Source organism: Anomaloglossus baeobatrachus, chromosome 4, assembly GCF_048569485.1.
Source record: "Anomaloglossus baeobatrachus isolate aAnoBae1 chromosome 4, aAnoBae1.hap1, whole genome shotgun sequence".
NCBI lineage: Eukaryota > Metazoa > Chordata > Amphibia > Anura > Aromobatidae > Anomaloglossus > Anomaloglossus baeobatrachus.
The window spans coordinates 524211914-524232381 of NC_134356.1; the positions used below are offsets into that span (position 1 = coordinate 524211914).

The following is a 20468-nucleotide window of genomic DNA, read 5'->3' on the forward strand; positions in this document are numbered from 1 at the left end:
CGACACTAAAGCGAAAACTAAGAGTGGATTTAAATAATATGTTAAAAAAAGAAGAGGTAGAACCTCTCCTGTATACTTCTCTTCTCTTTATGTCTACTGTCGATTGGCTTTAAAAAAACTGCGAGAAAACAGTAAATGTAACGGTGTCCCCACACCTGGAGTAGCTTCTGTCCACCTGTCTCATATTGGGGTCTACCAAATTTCACCAAGGAGTTGGTTACTTAGAACATTAGTTTTCAATTTCACCAGTGAAAAACTACAAAACCAGCTAATTATCTGAAAAATAAGAACCAAGCACAATGTCATTTTATAATTAGAATGAATTATTATTCTTAGATATTAAAATTAAATTCTGTACAGAAAGTTACCATCACTATCAAAAAACTCTCTTCCTTGTCGCACAACCTTCATGGTATTCGGAGCACCAACGTTGGCCAATTCTTCCAGATCATTGTCACTTAATACTTCTCTGTCCCATTTTTCATCCACCGTTCTTTCGTCCCTTTCCTTGTTCACAGTCTGGTCAGGTTCTGCCTTTGTACGTGTTGCCGGACCCTGACTAGGCACAGTGGGTAAGACACCTTGCACCATGTCTTGAGAACCCTGTGCTAAGGCAGGAGATTTTGTGAGATGTCCAGTCCTTAAAGCCAATTCTGAAGAGCCTGATGGTTTTGGTGGAGGCAGAAGGTGGGCAGACTGGCTGAGAAGTAACTGTCCTTTATTCCGCTCAAGGGGTAATAATGGCTGCTCTGGGTTTTTGGAAGATGACTCAAGCTGTAGCTGGTTGGTTGTGGAAACTTGAGGATTTTGTCCAAGAATTCTGAAAGCAGATGCATCTTGTTTCATTCTTCTTGCTTCGCTTGGTACAAATTTTGACTTCAGTACTTTTTTTATGACATCGGTACTCACATTAAAACCTATAGCCAGTCGTGACAGTGGCCATTCTTCCGGAAACTCCTGTCTTAAATACCTGCAAAACATAATGACAATGTAATTTCCACCCTAAAAAGGGACAACATTTAAAGATGAATGTAAAAAATCAATCATTCAGTTTATATCATGTGCCTGATTCTACAGTTTTTACCATCGTCCAGAAAATGGCATCAAACAGTTAAAAAGTATTTTTTTTGGTTGTGGATGTTTGGACCAACGCAAAATCAGAGATGAGTAGGAGCTTACTAGCTCCATCACACAGCGTATTGTGCGGATCGGTAGTTGTTTTCCCAATTTAAGTCTATAAGAATCACAACAAGACTGACATCACTGAGAAAGCAAATTATGCAAACTAGATAGAACTGGAGTCAGATGGGACTAAAGGAGATTAAGATCCAGAGAAGATGGCAAGAAGTAAGAATGTAAACACATGCACATTACACTGCATATGAATACATGTTGCTAAGGCCGCTTTCATGCTGTGTTCTGACCTATGTTCAGTGGTCCCGTCGGGGCTTCCGTCTGAACCCCCCCCCCCCAAAACGGGGGTTTCGGACCCATGCACCGACGGGGCCATTGACTATAATGCTGCAGACTGAGTCACCGTGTGCTCGGTCGTGAACCATTGTCAGACATATACGCTTTCTGGAGGCGGACACCTGGATGCAGTCTAGTAAGTCTGGGTGTCCGCCTCCAGAAAATGTATACGCCCGAAAATGGTGACTCTGTCTGCACCATTATAGGCAATGGCTCCGTTGGCGCATTCGTCCAAAACCCGTTTTGAGGGGGGTTCAGACGAAAGCCCCGACGGACCACTAAACATAGGTCAGAATGCAGTGTGAAAGGGGCCTAAGAGGTTACAATACTTTTTGGGGATTGCTTTTTCAAGAAAAGGTGTCTCTAATAAATTGTATAGAAGAAAGAAAAATATATCAGCCAAATATATCAGCCTACCATGCCTTAGCCAGAATTGAGTCAATATTGACACACGGACATTCGAGGTGGCAGTCTCGGGTAACTAGCTCATAGAAAAATAAAAAAAATTCCAGCACTGGAGCCTGCTTTTAAAAATTAAAAATAGCAATTAAAAGTCCAGTTTTATAAAATATAATAAAAAACACACGTCTTTAAAAACAGTACTCTTCAGACAAAAAAAACAAAACAGGTCCTTAATAATAGTAATAATCGCCTATGATTAAGGACCTGGTTTTTAGTTCTGAAACGCGTAAGTAGTACTCTGTTTTTTAATGTATTCTGATAAAATGGACTTTTAATTGCCCACGGCCCGGTGCTGGAATTTTTACTATTTTTCTATGTGGCTAATAAAAGACAACCCCATTTATGGCCTATTATGTTATGTGGACATTATGAAAGGGGAATTTCCAGTAGGACGCCCCTTTATAAACAGGTGTAGAGGACCACTCTGTACAGCAGCTCCTATTATAGTGTACTTAAACCATCTTTGCATTAAGTAGATGAGCACTGTACTGCCTGCCTGCCCGACTGCCCATGGTGTATTTCAAGAAAATCAGAGGTTTGTTGGGATCCCGGAAGCAAGACTCCCAGAGAAGAGGTTGTCTTTGATGAAAAGGGCCCATGAATCATTATCACTCACACCTTCTCAGGCCTCATTCAGACATATGTTCCATCAATGAAACACACATACACATTTTAGTCTATGGGGCGGTTCACTTGTCTGTGTATTTTTGCTGACTGAAAAGCAGACATAAGATTTTATTCCAGGTCATGGATCAAACTCACCAATGCAAGTCTATGTGTCCATGAGAAACTTAGAAAGTGTGTGGGTGGCATCTTAGTTGCAGCCGAGTGCTTTCGTTTCTCACTGACCAGAGGAAACCTCTCTAATTTTTAGGGGGTTTTTGCATAGGAGAAAAACTTAGTAAAACACTGTTGAAAATCACTCCCTTTTTTCATGTACAAGAGAAAAACAAAGAAGGGAATTTTGTTTACTTACCGTAAATTCCTTTTCTTCTAGCTCCAATTGGGAGACCCAGACAGTGGGTGTATAGCTACTGCCCTCTGGAGGCCGCACAAAGAACTACACTTAAAAGTGTAAGGCCCCTCCCCTTCTGGCTATACACCCTCCCGTAGGAGTACAGATTCCTCAGTTTTAGTACCAAAGCAAGAAGGAGGAAAGCCAATAACAGTTTCAAAAACAAATTCAATCCGATAACACGATCGGAGAACTTAAGAAACAACATGAACAACATGTGCACCCGAAAAACGAAACCCTAAGAACAAATAGGGCGGGTGCTGGGTCTCCCAATTGGAGCTAGAAGAAAAGGAATTTACGGTAAGTAAACAAAATTCCCTTCTTCTTTTTCGCTCCTAATTGGGAGACCCAGACAGTGGGACGTCCAAAAGCAGTCCCTGGGTGGGTAAAAAGATACCACATGAACGGGCTGTCAGACAGCCTCTTCCTACAGGTGGGCCACCGCCGCCTGAAGGACCTGTCTACCTAGGCTGGCATCTGCCGAAGCGTAGGTATGCACTTGATAGTGTTTGGTAAACGTGTGCAGACTCGACCAGGTAGCCGCTTGGCACACTTGCTGAGCCGTAGCCTGATGCCGCAATGCCCAGGACGCACCCACGGCTCTGGTAGAATGGGCCTTCAGTCCAGATGGAATCGGAAGCCCAGCAGAACGGTATGTGTGAAGAATTGGTTCCTTGATCCACCGCGCCAGGGTGGATTTGGAAGCTTGCGATCCCTTATGCTGACCAGCGACTAGGACAAAGAGCGCATCAGAACGGCGTAGAGCCGCCGTGCGAGAAATGTAAATCCTGAGTGCTCTCACCAGGTCCAACAGATGTAAACCCTTTTCAAATTGGTGAACTGGATGCGGACACAAAGATGGTAAAGTGATATCCTGATTGAGATGAAAAGAAGAAACCACCTTGGGAGAAAACTCTGGAATTGGACGCAGTACTACCTTGTCTTGGTGAAACACCAGGAAGGGAGATTTGCAAGATAACGCCGCTAGCTCGGACACTCTTCGAAGAGACGTGACCGCCACAAGAAAAACTACCTTTTGTGAAAGCCGAGAAAGGGGAACCTCTTTCAAAGGCTCGAAAGGCGGCTTCTGGAGAGCAATGAGAACCTTGTTCAGATCCCAGGGTTCCAATGGCCGTCTGTAAGGAGGAACGATATGACAAACTCCTTGGAGAAACGTGCGTACTTTAGAAAGCTGTGCCAAGCGTTTCTGAAAGAATACGGATAGCGCGGAGACTTGACCCTTAAGAGAGCTAAGCGACAAACCTTTTTCCAACCCAGACTGCAGGAAGGAAAGAAAAATTGGCAATGCAAATGGCCAGGGAGAAAACCCTTGAGCCAAGCACCACGCTAAGAATATCTTCCACGTTCTGTGATAGATCTTAGCTGAGGATGGTTTTCTAGCCTGTCTCATTGTGGCAACAACTTCATGAGATAAACCTGAGGCCGCTAGGATCCAGGACTCAATGGCCACACAGTCAGGTTCAGGGCCGCAGAATTCAGATGGAAAAACGGCCCTTGAGACAGCAAATCTGGACGGTCTGGTAGTGTCCACGGTTGGCCTACCGTGAGATGCCACAGATCCGGGTACCACGACCTTCTTGGCCAATCTGGAGCGACGAGTATGGCTCGATGGCAGTCGGACCTGATTTTCCGGAGAACTCTGGGTAACAATGCTAGAGGTGGGAACACATAGGGGAGTCGGAATTGCGACCAATCCTGAACCAAGGCGTCTGCCGCCAGTGCTCGGTGATCGTGAGACCGTGCCATGAAAACTGGGACCTTGTTGTTGTGTCGTGACGCCATCAGATCGACGTCCGGCGTCCCCCAGCGGCAACAGATCTGCTGAAACACGTCCGGGTGAAGGGACCATTCTCCTGCGTCCATGCCCTGGCGACTGAGAAAGTCTGCTTCCCAGTTTTCCACGCCTGGGATGTGAACTGCGGATATGGTGGACGCTCTGCTTTCCACCCACGTCAAAATCCGTTGGACTTCTTGAAAAGCTTGGCGACTGCGTGTTCCCCCTTGGTGGTTGATGTACGCCACCGCCGTGGAATTGTCCGACTGAATCCGAATCTGCTTGCCTTCCAGCCATTGTTGGAAGGCTCGCAGGGCAAGATAGATTGCTCTGATTTCCAGAACATTGATCTGCAGGGTGGACTCCTCCAGAGTCCACATCCCCTGAGCCCTGTGGTGGAGATACACCGCTCCCCACCCTGATAGGCTCGCATCCGTCGTGACCACTGCCCAGGACGGGGGAAGGAACGACTTTCCCTGTGACAATGAGGTAGGGAGAAGCCACCAACGCAGAGAGTCCTTGGCAGTCAGAGAGGGAGACAGTCCTGTCGAGGGACGTCGATTTCCCGTCCCATTGGCGTAGAATGTCCCATTGTAGAGGGCGCAGATGAAACTGCGCGAACGGGACTGCCTCCATTGCTGCTACCATCTTTCCTAGGAAATGCATGAGGCGCCTCAGTGAGTGCGGCTGGCTCTGAAGGAGAGATTGCACTCCAGTCCGTAGCGAGCACTGCTTGTCCAGTGGAAGCTTCACTATCGCTGAGAGAGTATGAAACTCCATGCCAAGATAAGTCAGAGATTGGGTCGGGGTTAGATGAGACTTTGGAAAGTTGATAATCCACCCGAAACTCTGGAGAGTGTCTAGTGCCACCTTCAGACTGTGTTGGCATGCCTCTTGAGAGGGTGCCTTTATAAGCAGGTCGTCTAGATACGGGATGACCGAGTGACCCTGCGAGTGCAGAACAGCTACTACTGCTGCCATGACCTTGGTGAAGACCCGGGGGGCTGTTGCCAGACCGAAAGGTAACGCTACGAACTGCAGGTGTTCGTCGTGTATGACGAAGCGTAGGAAACGCTGATGCTCTGGTGCGATCGGCACGTGGAGATACGCATCTTTGATATCTATTGATGCTAGAAAATCTCCTTGAGACATTGAGGCTATGACGGAGCGTAGGGATTCCATCCGGAACCTCCTGACTTTTACGTGTCTGTTGAGCAACTTTAGATCCAGGACGGGCCGATACGATCCGTCCTTTTTTGGGACCACAAACAGATTGGAGTAAAAACCGTGACCTTGTTCCTGAAGAGGGACGGAGGTCACCACTCCTTCCGCCTTTAGAGCGGCCACCGCCTGCAACAGAGCATCGGCTCGGTCTGGTGGTGGAGAAGTTCTGAAGAAACGAGTTGGCGGACGAGAACTGAACTCTATCCTGTACCCGTGAGACAGAATATCCCTCACCCAACGGTCTTTGACGTGTGACAGCCAGATGTCGCCAAAGTGGGAAAGCCTCCCACCGACCGCGGGTGTGGGAATCGGAGACCGCAAGTCAGGAGGACGCCGTCTTGGCAACGGTTCCTCCGGCTGTCCTTTTTGGGCGTGACTGAGACCTCCAAGAATCTGAGCGTCTCTGGTCTTTTTGAGTCTTTTTTGACGAGGCGAATTGGGACCTGCCCGGTCCTCGAAAGGATCGATAACCAGACTGACCCTTCCTCTGTTGGGGTCTGTTTTGTCTGTGTTGCGGTAAGGATGAGTCCTTACCCTTGGAGTGTTTGATGATTTCATCCAAACGCTCTCCAAACAATCGGTCACGAGAAAAAGGCAAATTGGTTAAGCACTTCTTGGAATGAGAATCTGCTTTCCAATGTCTCAACCACAGGGCCCTACGCAAAACAACGGAGTTGGCTGACGCCACTGCCGTGCGGCTTGTAGCGTCAAGAACAGCATTAATCGCGTACGACGCGAATGCCGCCATTTGCGAGGTCAATGGTGCTACCTGCGGGGCAAATGCACGTGTGACGGAGTCAACTCGCGCAAACCCGGCTGAGATAGCTTGGAGTGCCCATACGGCTGCAAAAGAAGGCGCTAATGACGCTCCAATCGCTTCATAGATGGATTTCAGCCAGAGCTCCATCTGCCTGTCAGTGGCATCTTTAAGTGCCGCTCCATCTTCAACTGCAACCAAGGATCTAGCTGCAAGCCTGGAAATTGGAGGATCCACTTTTGGACACTGGGTCCAACCCTTGACCACCTCAGGGGGAAAAGGATAGCGTGTATCTTTAAGCCGTTTAGGAAAACGCCTTTCAGGATAAGCGTGGGGTTTCTGGATTGCGTCTCTAAAGTCAGCGTGGTCCAGAAAAGTGCTTAAAGTACGCTTAGGGTATCTGAAATGGATTCTCTCGTGCTGCGAAGCTGACTCCTCCACAAGAGGAGCTGGTGGGGAAATATTTAACATCTTATTGATGTTAAATATAAGATCATTAACTATGGCGTCACCATCTGGTGTATCTAGATTGAGAGCGGTCCCAGGATCAGAATCCTGATCAGTTACGTCCGCCTCATCACCCATAGATTCATCTCGCTGGGATCCTGACCATTGAGATGAATGTGAAGGCCCGTCATAGCGAGCCCGCTTAGGCTGCCCGGGGCCATCGTCCGAGTCAGAGTCTTCACCCTGAGGTGTATATGCCCGTCCCGGAGCTTGGAGCTGAGGGGGACCAGGGGGCAATGATTGCACAGTGTCCGTGGCCTGAAGTACAGGCCTAGCTCGCAATGTGTCAAGAATTTGTGACATAGTGAGAGACATTCTGTCAGCAAAAGCTGCAAACTCAGTTCCTGTCACCTGGACAGCATTCACAGGTGGTACACCCTGGGTCACGTCCAGCAGAGGTCCCGACTGTGCAAGCGCCGCAGGGGCCGAGCACTGCACACAATGGGGGTCCGTGGAGCCTGCCGGTAGAAAAGTCCCACATGCGGTGCAGGAAGCATATAATGTCTGTGCCTTGGCACCCTTGCGTTTTACGGACGACATGCTGCTGGCTCTCTGCAATGTGAGAGAGTCTATAGCCAAAGGGCGACCAGCGCTATGCAATACAAAGTATTTGTAGAAACAAAATACTAAGAATACTACTGGCACAAGAGGGGGTGAGCCCTGAGGGCTGCTTACCGCCCGCTGAATAGCGGGTAAGAGGCTGCAGAATTCCTTGTCTGGGTCTCCCCGGCTCCCCTCTGCAGCTCAGCGTGTCAGCAGGAATGGCTGCCGGCGTCTGTGGAGAGGGGCGGTCCGTGGGAGTTCCCAAACGAAAGTGCGGGAAACAGTGTCCCCTCTGTGCCGATTGTGAGGGCTGGAGTATGTAAAAACGACTCCAGCCCTCAGCGCTGATGCACTGGCCAGCGTCCCGCCCCTCTCCTGACTGGCAGGTCTGGGGGCGGGAACGAACGGAAGCAGGCCGCAAAAGCCGGGGACTCGAGTTATCAGCGCGGCCGCCGTAAAAGCGCGGGCCGCGCTGAAGTCCCCGGCGCACCACAAGTGCCAGCCGCGCCGCAGTCCCAGCGGCCGGCATGACCGATTCCTAGACGTGGCCAGCGTCCCGCCCCTCTCCTGACTGGCAGGTCCGGGGGCGGGAACGAACGGAAGCAGGCCGCAAAAGCCGGGGACTCGAGTTATCAGCGCGGCCGCCGTAAAAGCGCGGGCCGCGCTGAAGTCCCCGGCGCACCACAAGTGCCAGCCGCGCCGCAGTCCCAGCGGCCGGCGCGACCGATTCCTAGAAGTGTGCCTGCTTCAGCGAAGCTGAATGAGGCCATGGCACAAGCGCCGTAGCGCTGATGTCCCCCGGCGCACTACAACACCCAGCATGCTGCGGTGTGAGCGCCTGCACGGGGACACAGAGTACCTTGAGGAAGCAGGGCCATGTCCCTGATGTACTCCGCTCCATCCAGCATCTTCTCCAGGGGCTGTAGATGGAGCACGGTCTCAGTGCCTGGAGACCAGTAAATCCCACTTCACCCAGAGCCCTGTAAAAAGGGATGGGGAAGGAATCAGCATGTGGGCTCCTGCCGCCGTACCCGCAATGGGTACCTCAACCTTACAAACACCTCCGACATACAGTGGGGTGAGAAGGGAGCATGCTGGGAGCCCTGTTTATGGGCCCTCTTTTCTTCCATCCGACATAGTCAGCAGCTGCTGCTGACTAAAAACAATGGAGCTATGCGTGCGTGTCTGACCTCCTTGCGCACAAAGCTAAAACTGAGGAATCTGTACTCCTACGGGAGGGTGTATAGCCAGAAGGGGAGGGGCCTTACACTTTTAAGTGTAGTTCTTTGTGCGGCCTCCAGAGGGCAGTAGCTATACACCCACTGTCTGGGTCTCCCAATTAGGAGCGAAAAAGAAAACCATCTACATTAAATCCTAGACCTCATGCACACGTTGAGTATTTGGTCAGTATTTGTAGCCAAAACCAGGAGTGGGTGATAAATCCAGAAGTGGTGGATTGTTCCACTCCTGGTTTTGGCTACATATACGGAGGTAAACTACTGACCAAATACTGAGGTAAACTACTGACCAAATATTAAGCTAAACTACTGACCAAAAACTGAGGTAAACTACTGACCAAATACTAAGGTAAAATACTGACCAAATACTGAGGTAAAATACTGACCAAATACTGAGGTAAAATACTGACCAAATACTGAGGTAAAATACTGACCAAATACTGAGGTAAAATACTGACCAAATACTGAGGTAAAATACTGACCAAATACTGAGGTAAAATGTAGACCAAATACTGAGGTAAAATACTGACCAAATACTGAGGTAAAATGTAGACCAAATACTGAGGTAAAATGTAGACCAAATACTGAGGTAAAATACTGACCAAATACTGAGGTAAAATGTAGACCAAATACTGAGGTAAAATACTGACCAAATACTGAGGTAAAATGTAGACCAAATACTGAGGTAAAATGTAGACCAAATACTGAGGTAAAATATAGACCAAATACTAAGGTAAAATACTGATCAAATACTGAGGTAAAATACTGATCAAATACTGAGGTAAAATACTGATCAAATACTGAGGTAAAATACTGACCAAATACTCAACATGTGCATGAGGCCTTAGAGAGTCTTTGGCCCCAATTCATCATTTTTGTTCCTCTATTTTTCTGGAATAATTTGCTCCTTTTAAGTGGCTTTAGTATTTACGTCATTTTTAAGTTGTCTTCATTTTTAAGTTTTGGGGTTTTTTTTCTTTAACAATTCTGCTTAACCAAATGTTTTAGATTAATTCATGAAATGTGACTTTTACCATTTGCTGCATTTTTTTGGTGAATCTCACTCCAGTGTTGCCCTGAAGTAAGGCCATTTTCACACTGCGTTCCTCTCAACGATCACAAGCCCAGCCAGGGCTTTCGTCCGAACCCCCCGCAAAACAGGTTACGGACTTATGTGCCGACGGGGCATTGACTATAATGATGCAGATGGAGTCACCGTGTGCTGTGTCGTGCACCATTTTCAGGAGTATACGCTTACTGGAGGCAGACACCCAGACGTAGTAGACTGCATCTGAGTGTCCATCTCCAGTAAGCGTATACTCCTAAAAATGGTGCACGACACAGCACACGGTGACTCCATCTGCATCATTATAGTCAATGGCCCTGTCATTGGCGCAGATGTCTGAAACCCATTTTGCAGGGGGTTCAGATGGAAGCCCCAACAGGATCACTGAACGGAGAGCTGAACGCAATGCGAAAGCGGCCTAAGGTTACTGGAGGAGTTTTCAATTTGGCTCATTTTTGTTACTTTTTAAACAGACTTTGTACTTTTGGTACTAAAAAGTAACAAAACTGGCTAAAGACTAAAATAAAAAGTAGTTTGATTTTGCAACAAATCGATGAACCGCATGCACCATTTTGATGATGTTGGCGCAAAAAAGTCAGCAAATACTACAAAACAAAAAGAGAAAAAGAGGCGACTTCAACAAATTACAAATGATGATGAGCGAGCACTACCATGCTCGGGTGCTCAGTGCTCGTAACGAGCAGTGGATTGCATGGATGGGCACGATTCGTGTACCAAGTATAATTGAAGTCAATGGTGAACTTGAGCAGTCTCCAGAAGCTCTAAAGAAAAAATGCTGGAGTTGCCCAGTAACTTCCATTATACTCGGTACATGAGTCGTGCCCGTCCGTGCGACCAACTGTTCGTTATGAGTGCCGAGCACCCAAGCTTGGTAGTGCTCGTCATCACTAATAACCAATGATGAATCGGGCCTCGTATGTTCATTTCCTACCTAATCTGCTGGATTGCGTTCCAGGTTAGACGCCTCTCCGCCGGCTCCGGAGGCTCCATCTCCCTCTTCATTCGTTTCAGCAGGATTGCTTTCCGACTTCTCTTCAGTGCACTGAGGACACAAATCAGCCAGAAAAAGACTGAATCATTAGATTTCTTCCACAGCTTCCAGATACGACAGTATTGTAGCTGAATGGGACTATTTGGTGACAGAGGCCTATTGTGGGCATTAGAGAAGACATGTCTTACACTGTGCTCCTCTCAAGACCACAACCACACGAATATCAGAAAAATGGGTGTTGTGAGACGCTTCACAGCTCCTGGAACCCTCAGTACCTTTGAAGATTTTAGTACCTGTTTTTTCTCATACTTATATGGCATACCAATCTAAGGATTCTCTAGTCGTATACATGAGAGAAAACATGGAATATTGGATTATTTATGTATTTTCTGGTTTTCCCAGCACATTGATTATTTTACTAGTACTGAAAAACGTTGTGAATTTTATTTTCAGAACATCTAGAAAATAAAATGCATACCTAATATGCAATGTGTGAACCCAGGCATAAAGGGCATGTAGGAGCAGCAAGAAAAGTGAAAGGTTGTGGACATAAGCGAGTTCTCAGCAGCAGAAGCTCACTGACTGTCTATAGAAGGCCTCCTTACACATACACGATCTCTGCTTTTCTATACCTTTTTAGATTAAAGGGAGCCTGTCAGATTATACATGCAGTGCAATCTGTGGACAGCACAGTATACGGAAGAGGATCAGAATATTATAAGGCTGTGTGCACACGTTGGTTTTTTTTACCGCGGAAACGCTGCGTTTAGAACTGCAGCGTTTCAGTGGCAAATTGCATGCGTTCAGCTTTCCCAGCAAAGTGTATGAGAAAGCCAAAAAATCAGTGCACACGCTGCGTTTCTAAACGCAGCGTTTTGGATGCCAAAAATCGGTGCGGAAAGAAAAGCAGCATGTCACTTCTTTTGTGCGTTGTGGCTGCGTTCTCCCCCCATTGAAATCAATCACGCGGGTCAGAACGCAGCTACACCCCAGTGAGCTGCTTTTTTTGTTGCGGTCCGCGAGCTTTGTCGGCATACAGAACGCAGGCATTTACCTGGAAGTGAGGTCAAGAGGTTTCCTGTTGACCTCACTTCCTGGCAAAGTTCAGGAAAGCCCCCGGTGTCGCCAAAGTGGCCGCCCCGACCCCCCTCCCGAAAATCCAACATGGCCGCGCACACAGCAGCGCACCGGCCGCCCTACTCCTCTGTTTCTGTCGCATGTGCAATAACACATGCGACAGAAAACTGCTCCCCAGGCCCTGCCAGGTCACCCCCTATTCCCCCCGGTGTCCCCCGGTAACCCCCGTACCTGTCACAGCGCTGATCCCCCGCGGCCCCCTCCTCCTTCACAGTGCGCGCCGGTCACATGTGCCGAGCAGCTGACAGCTTCCTGTGTTCAGTGTGAGCTGCGCTGGCTGCTGCTCGGCACTGTGCAGCTGTGACCCGGGGAGAGTGGGTGCAGATTCTTTGCACGCACTCTCCTCAAATGGAGGGTCTGCACTACTAGAAAATGGGGGACACGTTCCCTGAGCGTGCCCCCCATATTCTAAAAGGTCCAGAGGCGACGTGGGACGTCAAAAATGGATACTGCGGACCCAATTTTTTTTTCTTTTCAATAAATTGGTGAAAGAGGAAAGGTTTTGGGGAGTGTTTTTTCAAATAAATTTTTTTTTGGTTGTCAATTTTTTTTTGCTATTACTGTCAATTAGTTATGTCTGGTATCAAATAGACGCCGTGACATTACACATCTGGTATCAAACCCATATATTACCCCGTTTGCCACCGCACCAGGGCGCGGGATGAGTTGGGGCGAAGCGCCAGGATTGGAGCATCTAATGGATGCGCCACTTCTGGGGCGGCTGTGGCCTGATATTTTTAGGCTGGGAAGAGTCCAATAACCATGGCTCTTCCCATCCTGAGAATACCAGACCCCAGCTGTCAGCTTCACCTTGGCTGGTGATCTAATTTGGGGGGGACCACACGTTTGTTGTTTTTTTTTTAATTCTTTATAAATACAAAAAAAAACAAAAACAGCTTGGGGAGTCCTCCAAATTGATCACCAGACAAGATGAAGCTGTCAGCTGAGGTTTGCAGGCTACAGCTGTCTGCTTTACCCTGACTGGCTATCAAAAATAGGGGGGACCCCACGTCATTTATTTTAATTTTTTTTTCTTGGGCTAAATACAAGGCTAGGCACCCTTTAGTGCCACATGAAAGGCACTAAAGGGCGCCAGCTTAGAATATGCAGGGGGGGGGGGGGGGGACGTTATATATATGTTTGATATCCATTCACACATTTTAGGCTGTGTGCCCACAATCAGGGTTTGCAGCGTTATGGGCGCAGAGTGTTTTCCCTGCGTCCATAACGCTAGGTTGTGCAGTAGAAGCACAGTGGAAGGAATATTAGAAATCCTGTGCTCGTTGTGCTTCTCTTCTCCGCAGCATAAACTGACCTGTGGTGCAGCTTCCCGAGCCTCAGCATATCAATTTATGCTGCGGAGACAAGAGTGTTCTCTGCAGGTAGCATAGAGCTCCACAGCAGCCTGAACCCAAATCGTGGGCATGGGCAGCTGCGTTCTCCCGTGGACAACACTCACATCTTTGCAGGAAGGCTGGCACTGTGTACTGGATGTACTGTGGCACTGTCACTGGATCATGTGGTCAAAAACGCACCTGAAGAAAACTCATGGAAAACGCACGAAAAACGCACGCGTTTTTGATGCGTTTGTTCCAAAACGCATTGTTTACAATTCTCCCCTCTGCCAGAGGGTGCGTTTTTTCCGTGCTGAAAAAACACAACGTGTGCACATAGCCTAAAGGTTTATGGGAAAAGATTAAGTGTAGGTTGTATTTCATAATCACTGGATAGGACCGCCCACTGGACTATACACACAAACGCCAGCAATTTTAATTAATGAAATGCAAGTTTTACAGAAACTTTTCCCATAAAAGTATATATCAATCTGGTCAGCTCCCCCAGCTGTATTACATATACACAATTTACCTGCAGATAAGATCCTACCGTCAACATTCACTTAAAAACAGGATCTGATGTAACTCCTCTCCCCTGTGCAACAATCCAGTCCTGCTTTTGATATGAAAGCACTTTACATGAAGTGTAGGGAACGATGCGGAGAATAACGCTGCAGGGCTGTGGAGAGGTTGTTTCCTTGCAGGTTTCATGTATACTTTACTGTATATGGCAATGGCAGGGTCAGATGAGTATACGTCTGATGGATGATTTTTCATCTGTATTGTAGCCATTTTTTTTTATATTCACTTTTAGTTTAATGGGCGATCAGAGTAGTGCGTGGTCCACCTGTAAATATATTCATCTGCAGTACCCCACCAAAGGTGTATGTGTGGTCTGTGTGACAATACACTTGTCTGAATGAGCGGTAAAGCAAACGTCACAGATTCTCCTGTGCGGGGTCCATGCTCAGACTGCAGGCTGTGCCTGTATTATGCTGATACTTAGCTGGATGTGCAGAATGCAAACAAAATGCAGCCAAGTGTAATCGGCATCCATAATGACTGTCAGTAATAGAACTGGTGAAGCCATAACATCCATGCAACTGGAGATACTGGGCCACAAACCAGTAACATGGAACACAGGCATCACCCCAGGTAGGTTGCTAATATTTTATTGTTTTGTAATATTTTTAAGAATATTAGACAAATTGTCTACAGCGGTAACCCAAGTGTGAGATAGAGTAATACATAGCAAATGTGTCTGGCGCCAGCTAGTGGCGACTGTATGAACTGCGGCTCAACTGCCACAACTAATGATGAGTGTGCTTGGCACTGCTCGTTACTTGGCAGAGTGTCATGGGTACTCGATCGCCATGTTCAAGTCACCGCCCCACGTTTCACAGCTGTTAGCCCATCAATATGTGGGGTTACCTGCAATACATGGTAAAGCTGTAGCCATGTTGGCTGCTGGCATAACTGTGATTGGCTGACTGCATTGCGTCTTATAGAATAACTGGTGACGAGACACTAGGCCCACTGTCCTCTGGAATCAGTTCAGGGAGAGCTTAGGTTAGAGAAGGTATATAGATATCATTGAATTGTTTATTGCAGTGATTGTATACCGCTGCACCATTAAAGCAAGAGTCTTTTTCAGGGCATTTATCCAGTAAACCCACTCTTAGCTGCAATCAGTGTAGGGATAGTGGAGGGATAGTTTTGGATTAGAGGCATATAGGCAGGGTTTATTGCATTAGGGTATGTGCACGCGATCAGTGTTGTTCAGAATGTCTTTCAAGTGTTGACATCAGATACTCAGTAACATCGCCGCCTGTGAGACATTACGAGTTTCACGCTGTCCTCTGTGTGACCCGGCGAGAACAGTGACGTCATGGAGTCACTGATGTCACCGCTCGTGATATATTCTGGGTTACGTGCTGCCCTCTATGTGACCCTGCGTTCTTCGAACAAGGCTCTATAGGTTGTACTAGACAATTGGTGGACGTCATGGGTGGTACTTTTTTTTGTAAATTGCTGACCGAGGAACAGTATTCTAGTCTTTTTAGGTCTTTCAGGCTTCCATTTGTAGACTACATCAGCTTTGGTGGACTACTTCGGATCTGCATTTTTTTTTTTTTTTAATAAATTTGTGAACTATGTCTAAAGTTGGGATGTGTTTAATTTTTATTTTTTTTAAATAAAAAAAAATATTTTTAATTTTAACTTACTGGGTTAGTAATGGGGGTGTCTAATAAACACCTCTCCCTTATTAATCCATGGGCTTCTTGCCAACTGACACTACACAGCTGACACCATCCCCAAAGACCATTACCTAGATTGCTACCGCACCATGGCCATAGGGAAGCGCTGAGTAAGGCTACTTTTACACTTGCGTTGAACGGCATCAATTGCATTGCGCTGTGTGACGGATGCAATGGATGTGTTGCATATAGTGGCATAACGGATGCAACGGATCGTACAAACCATCGGAATCAGCTTTTTTTTTTTTTTTTTTTTTAACAGTTTTACCGGCGGCAGACTATTGTGAATGATCAGCTGATCACCGAGCTGCCAGGCGCTCAGCTGATCGCTCACAGCAGCCGGTCGATCAGCTGATTGTTCGGCCGCTGAGAATTTGTGCGGGGGGTGGAGTGCGGGGTGGGTGGAGCCGAGCGGGGCCATGGCGCTGAGGACAGGTGAGTGTGTGTGCGCGCACGCACGCCTGCGCGCGTGTACGCACGCCTGCGCGCGTGTACGCATGTGTACATGTGGAGTGCAGGAGGGGGCGGAGCCAAGCGGGGAAGTGTCGGGCTCCCTGCACACGTAGCCAGGGTAAATATCGGGTAACTAAGCAAAGCACTTTGCTTGGTTACCCGATATTTACCTTGGTTACCAGCGTACATCGCTTAGCACTGACTCCTTGCACACGTAGCCAGGGTAAATATCGGGTAACTAGGCAAAGCACTTTGCTTGGTTACCCGATTTGTACCCTGGTTACGAGTGCAGGGAGCCAGAGAGAGCATGCGCAGTGAAATCCTAAGGATTCCGCTGCTCAAAAAAACGTTACATGCTGCGTTCCTTCCGCCCGGTGGAAGCAACGCAGCGTTGGCCAGCGGAAGCAACGCAGGTCCTTTTGGCACAATCCGTCATCCATACAAGTCTATGGGAAACAGCGGAATCCGTTAATGTATTCTGCTGTTTTCCAAAAGGGTGGATTGTGAGGGAAGGAAAAAAACGCAAGTGTGGAAGTACCCTAAAACGCCAGAAATTCTGCATCTAATGTGATGCTCCACTTCTGGGGCCACCGCAGAATGGTAATTTTAGGCTGGGAAGGGCCCAATAATCATGGACCTTCCCAGCCTGATAATATCAGATGTCTGCTTTTCCTTTCCTGGTTATCAAAAATAGGAGGGACTCCACAGCGGGGTTTTTTTTTTATTATTTATTACAGTAAACCAGGCCAAACGCCCTTTACTTCCACATGAAAAGCACTAAACTGTGCAAGACCATAATATGTTGGGGGTGGACATTACTTTGTTCTGTTTCATGTCTTTTGACCAACTTCATTGAAATAACGCCAGATGAGTGGAGGTGAGAGGTTCATGCGGAAATTCAGCTGCGTGAGGCCTGAACAAACCTGATAATGAGCACATACCCGACGGGGGTGGGGCGCGGAGGAGTTTTGTTTATTTCTCTTTAATTTACCTTATAAATAATATAGACATCATTATACAGGACATAATGTTTCCTAACATTTTTCCTGTAAAATCCATGTTATCATCGCTTTTGTATATTTTATTATTGTCAGTCGGTAAAAGTGGTGTACTACGCTTTTAGCAGTGACCTGGCAGTCAGATCTTCCCAGGCTGTTTCCATCCATCTCAGTGATTCCCCCCGGACCCTCCTTTTAGGATCTGCCATAAAAATGCTGGAGTTTCCCATTGACTTCCATTATACTCCGTATAGTCGAGCCCATCCGACTGCTCCATTCCGGTATTGAGCATTTTAGTTCATCACATTGTTATTATTTATAGATCACCACTGATCGCATGTGCTGTACAGAAGAGGTGACATACAATATACGGATATACTGTACAATGAACAATCTACTGATGACAGAGGGGAGCGGAGCCTGCGGGGCACAGTCTGCAGGATAATGGGGGGGGGGCACAGACTGCAGGATAATCGGGGGGGGCACAGTCTGCAGGATAATGGGGGGGGCACAGTCTGCAGGATAATGGGGGGGGCACAGTCTGCAGGATAATGGGGGGGGCACAGTCTGCAGGATAATGGGGGGGGCACAGTCTGCAGGATAATGGGGGGGGCACAGTCTGCAGGATAATGGGGGGGGCACAGTCTGCAGGATAATGGGGGGGGCACAGTCTGCAGGATAATGGGGGGGGCACAGTCTGCAGGATAATGGGGGGGCACAGTCTGCAGGATAATGGGGGGGGCACAGTCTGCAGGATAATGGGGGGGGCACAGTCTGCAGGATAATGGGGGGGGCACAGTCTGCAGGATAATGGGGGGGGCACAGTCTGCAGGATAATGGGGGGGGCACAGTCTGCAGGATAATGGGGGGGGCACAGTCTGCAGGATAATGGGGGGGGCACAGTCTGCAGGATAATGGGGGGGGCACAGTCTGCAGGATAATGGGGGGGGCACAGTCTGCAGGATAATGGGGGGGGCACAGTCTGCAGGATAATGGGGGGGGCACAGTCTGCAGGATAATGGGGGGGGGGGCACAGTCTGCAGGATAACGGGGGGGGCACAGTCTGCAGGATAATGGGGGGGGGGGCACAGTCTGCAGGATAATGGGGGGGGGCACAGTCTGCAGGATAATGGGGGGGGGGCGGGCACTGTCTGCAGGATAATGGGGGGGGGGCGGGCACTGTCTGCAGGATAATGGGGGGGCGGGCACTGTCTGCAGGATAATGGGGGGGGCGGGCACTGTCTGCAGGATAATGGGGGGGGCGGGCACTGTCTGCAGGATAATGGGGGGGGGCACAGTCTGCAGGATAATGGGGGGGGGCACAGTCTGCAGGATAATGGGGGGGCACAGTCTGCAGGATAATGGGGGGGGCACAGTCTGCAGGATAATGGGGGGGGCACAGTCTGCAGGATAATGGGGGGGGGCACAGTCTGCAGGATAATGGGGGGGGGCACAGTCTGCAGGATAATGGGGGGGGGCACAGTCTGCAGGATAATGGGGGGGGGCACAGTCTGCAGGATAATGGGGGGGGCACAGTCTGCAGGATAATGGGGGGGGCACAGTCTGCAGGATAATGGGGGGGGCACAGTCTGCAGGATAATGGGGGGGGCAGTCTGCAGGATAATGGGGGGGGCACAGTCTGCAGGATAATGGGGGGGGCACAGTCTGCAGGATAATGGGGGGGGCACAGTCTGCAGGATAATGGGGGGGGGCACAGTCTGCAGGATAATGGGGGGGGGCACAGTCTGCAGGATAACGGGGGGGGCACAGTCTGCAGGATAATGGGGGGGGGCACAGTCTGCAGGATAATGGGGGGGGGCACAGTCTGCAGGATAATGGGGGGGGCACTGTCTGCAGGATAATGGGGGGGGGGGCACAGTCTGCAGGATAATGGGGGGGGGGGCACAGTCTGCAGGATAATGGGGGGGGGGGCACAGTCTGCAGGATAATGGGGGGGGGGCACAGTCTGCAGGATAATGGGGGGGGGGCACAGTCTGCAGGATAATGGGGGGGGCACTGTCTGCAGGATAATGGGGGGGGGGCACAGTCTGCAGGATAATGGGGGGGGGGGCACAGTCTGCAGGATAATGGGGGGGGGGGGCACAGTCTGCAGGATAATGGGGGGGGGGGGCACAGTCTGCAGGATAATGGGTGCAGAGTGTGGTAGTGCCGTGTTGTGATTACTCACAGCTGATGGAGTGACCACGTTACAGGCGCTCGTTACCTCCTTATCTCCTGCTCCACGTTCTCCTCCTCGTCACTCTCCAGCTCCTGCTCGTCTCCGGAGAACGGATTTCCTGGGACACGGGTCCGCAAACCGCGGCCGCCAGCAAGAGACGGATGACAGGCACCGAAGATACGGAGTCTCCACATTGCAGCCAGCAGGGAGGCCGCCATATCGAGACATCGATTGCTTCAGTCTGAGCTCAGCGATATTATCTTTGATCCAATCCACTTCCTGTAGCGGCCAGGCGTGACCTGTAGAGTGCAGAGCGCGGTGGTGTCGGATCAGGGGGGGCTATTAGGACGGGGGGCAGGAGTGACCAGAAGAAGCTTAGCAATCGCACATTACAGCGCATTGTAATTAGAGGGGCTGTGCAGTGACAATAAATGATGTCCCGCCTACAAAATAGGTGATAACTTAATTTCAGTGGACACCCCCTGTAAATCACGTTTTATGAATTATAGGCTGCTTTCACACTACGTACATGCCTCATGAACGTTTTCTTTTGCTGCAAAGGCTAGTTTCACACTTGCGTTCAGCGCATTCCGTCACTATGGAAAATAGCGCAGTCCGTTAATGGACCGCGCTATTCTCCATAGAGTTGTATGGACGACGCACTGTTAAGCAAGTGTCTGCGTTGCATCCGCTAGACGACGCAGCGTCGTTATTTTGACGCGTCTAGTGGATTGAACGCAGCATGTAACGTTTTTCTGCGCTTGACGGAGTGTCAAAAAAACGCAATCTGCAGGAATCGGTTAGGCGTCCGTTGTTTTTATAATGGACGCCTATGGTGGCGGATTCCGTTAGAATGCGTCATTTGACTGATTCCGTTAACGCAGCTGACTTTACACAACTGCGCATGCTCAGATGTGTAAAGTCAAGGAAAAAAAACTACAACGGACTGCGTTATTTTGTACGATCTGTAGCATTGCGTTGTGCCACTATATGCAACGCATCCGTTGCATGCGTCACACA

The 20468-nt window shown here is 48.9% G+C and overlaps 1 protein-coding gene across 1 annotated transcript; it reads right to left on the reverse strand.

Moving 5' to 3' along the window:
- Positions 1–305: 305 nt before the first annotated feature.
- On the reverse strand, positions 306–19793 carry NGRN (neugrin, neurite outgrowth associated). Its single transcript, XM_075342797.1, has 3 exons — positions 19494–19793; positions 11030–11140; positions 306–970 (listed from the first exon to the last, which is right to left on the reverse strand). The coding sequence occupies exons 1-3, from the start codon at positions 19664–19666 to the stop codon at positions 346–348; spliced, it is 909 nt and encodes a 302-aa protein (XP_075198912.1). The 5' UTR covers positions 19667–19793; the 3' UTR covers positions 306–345.
- Between the last annotated feature and the right edge of the window lie 675 nt (positions 19794–20468).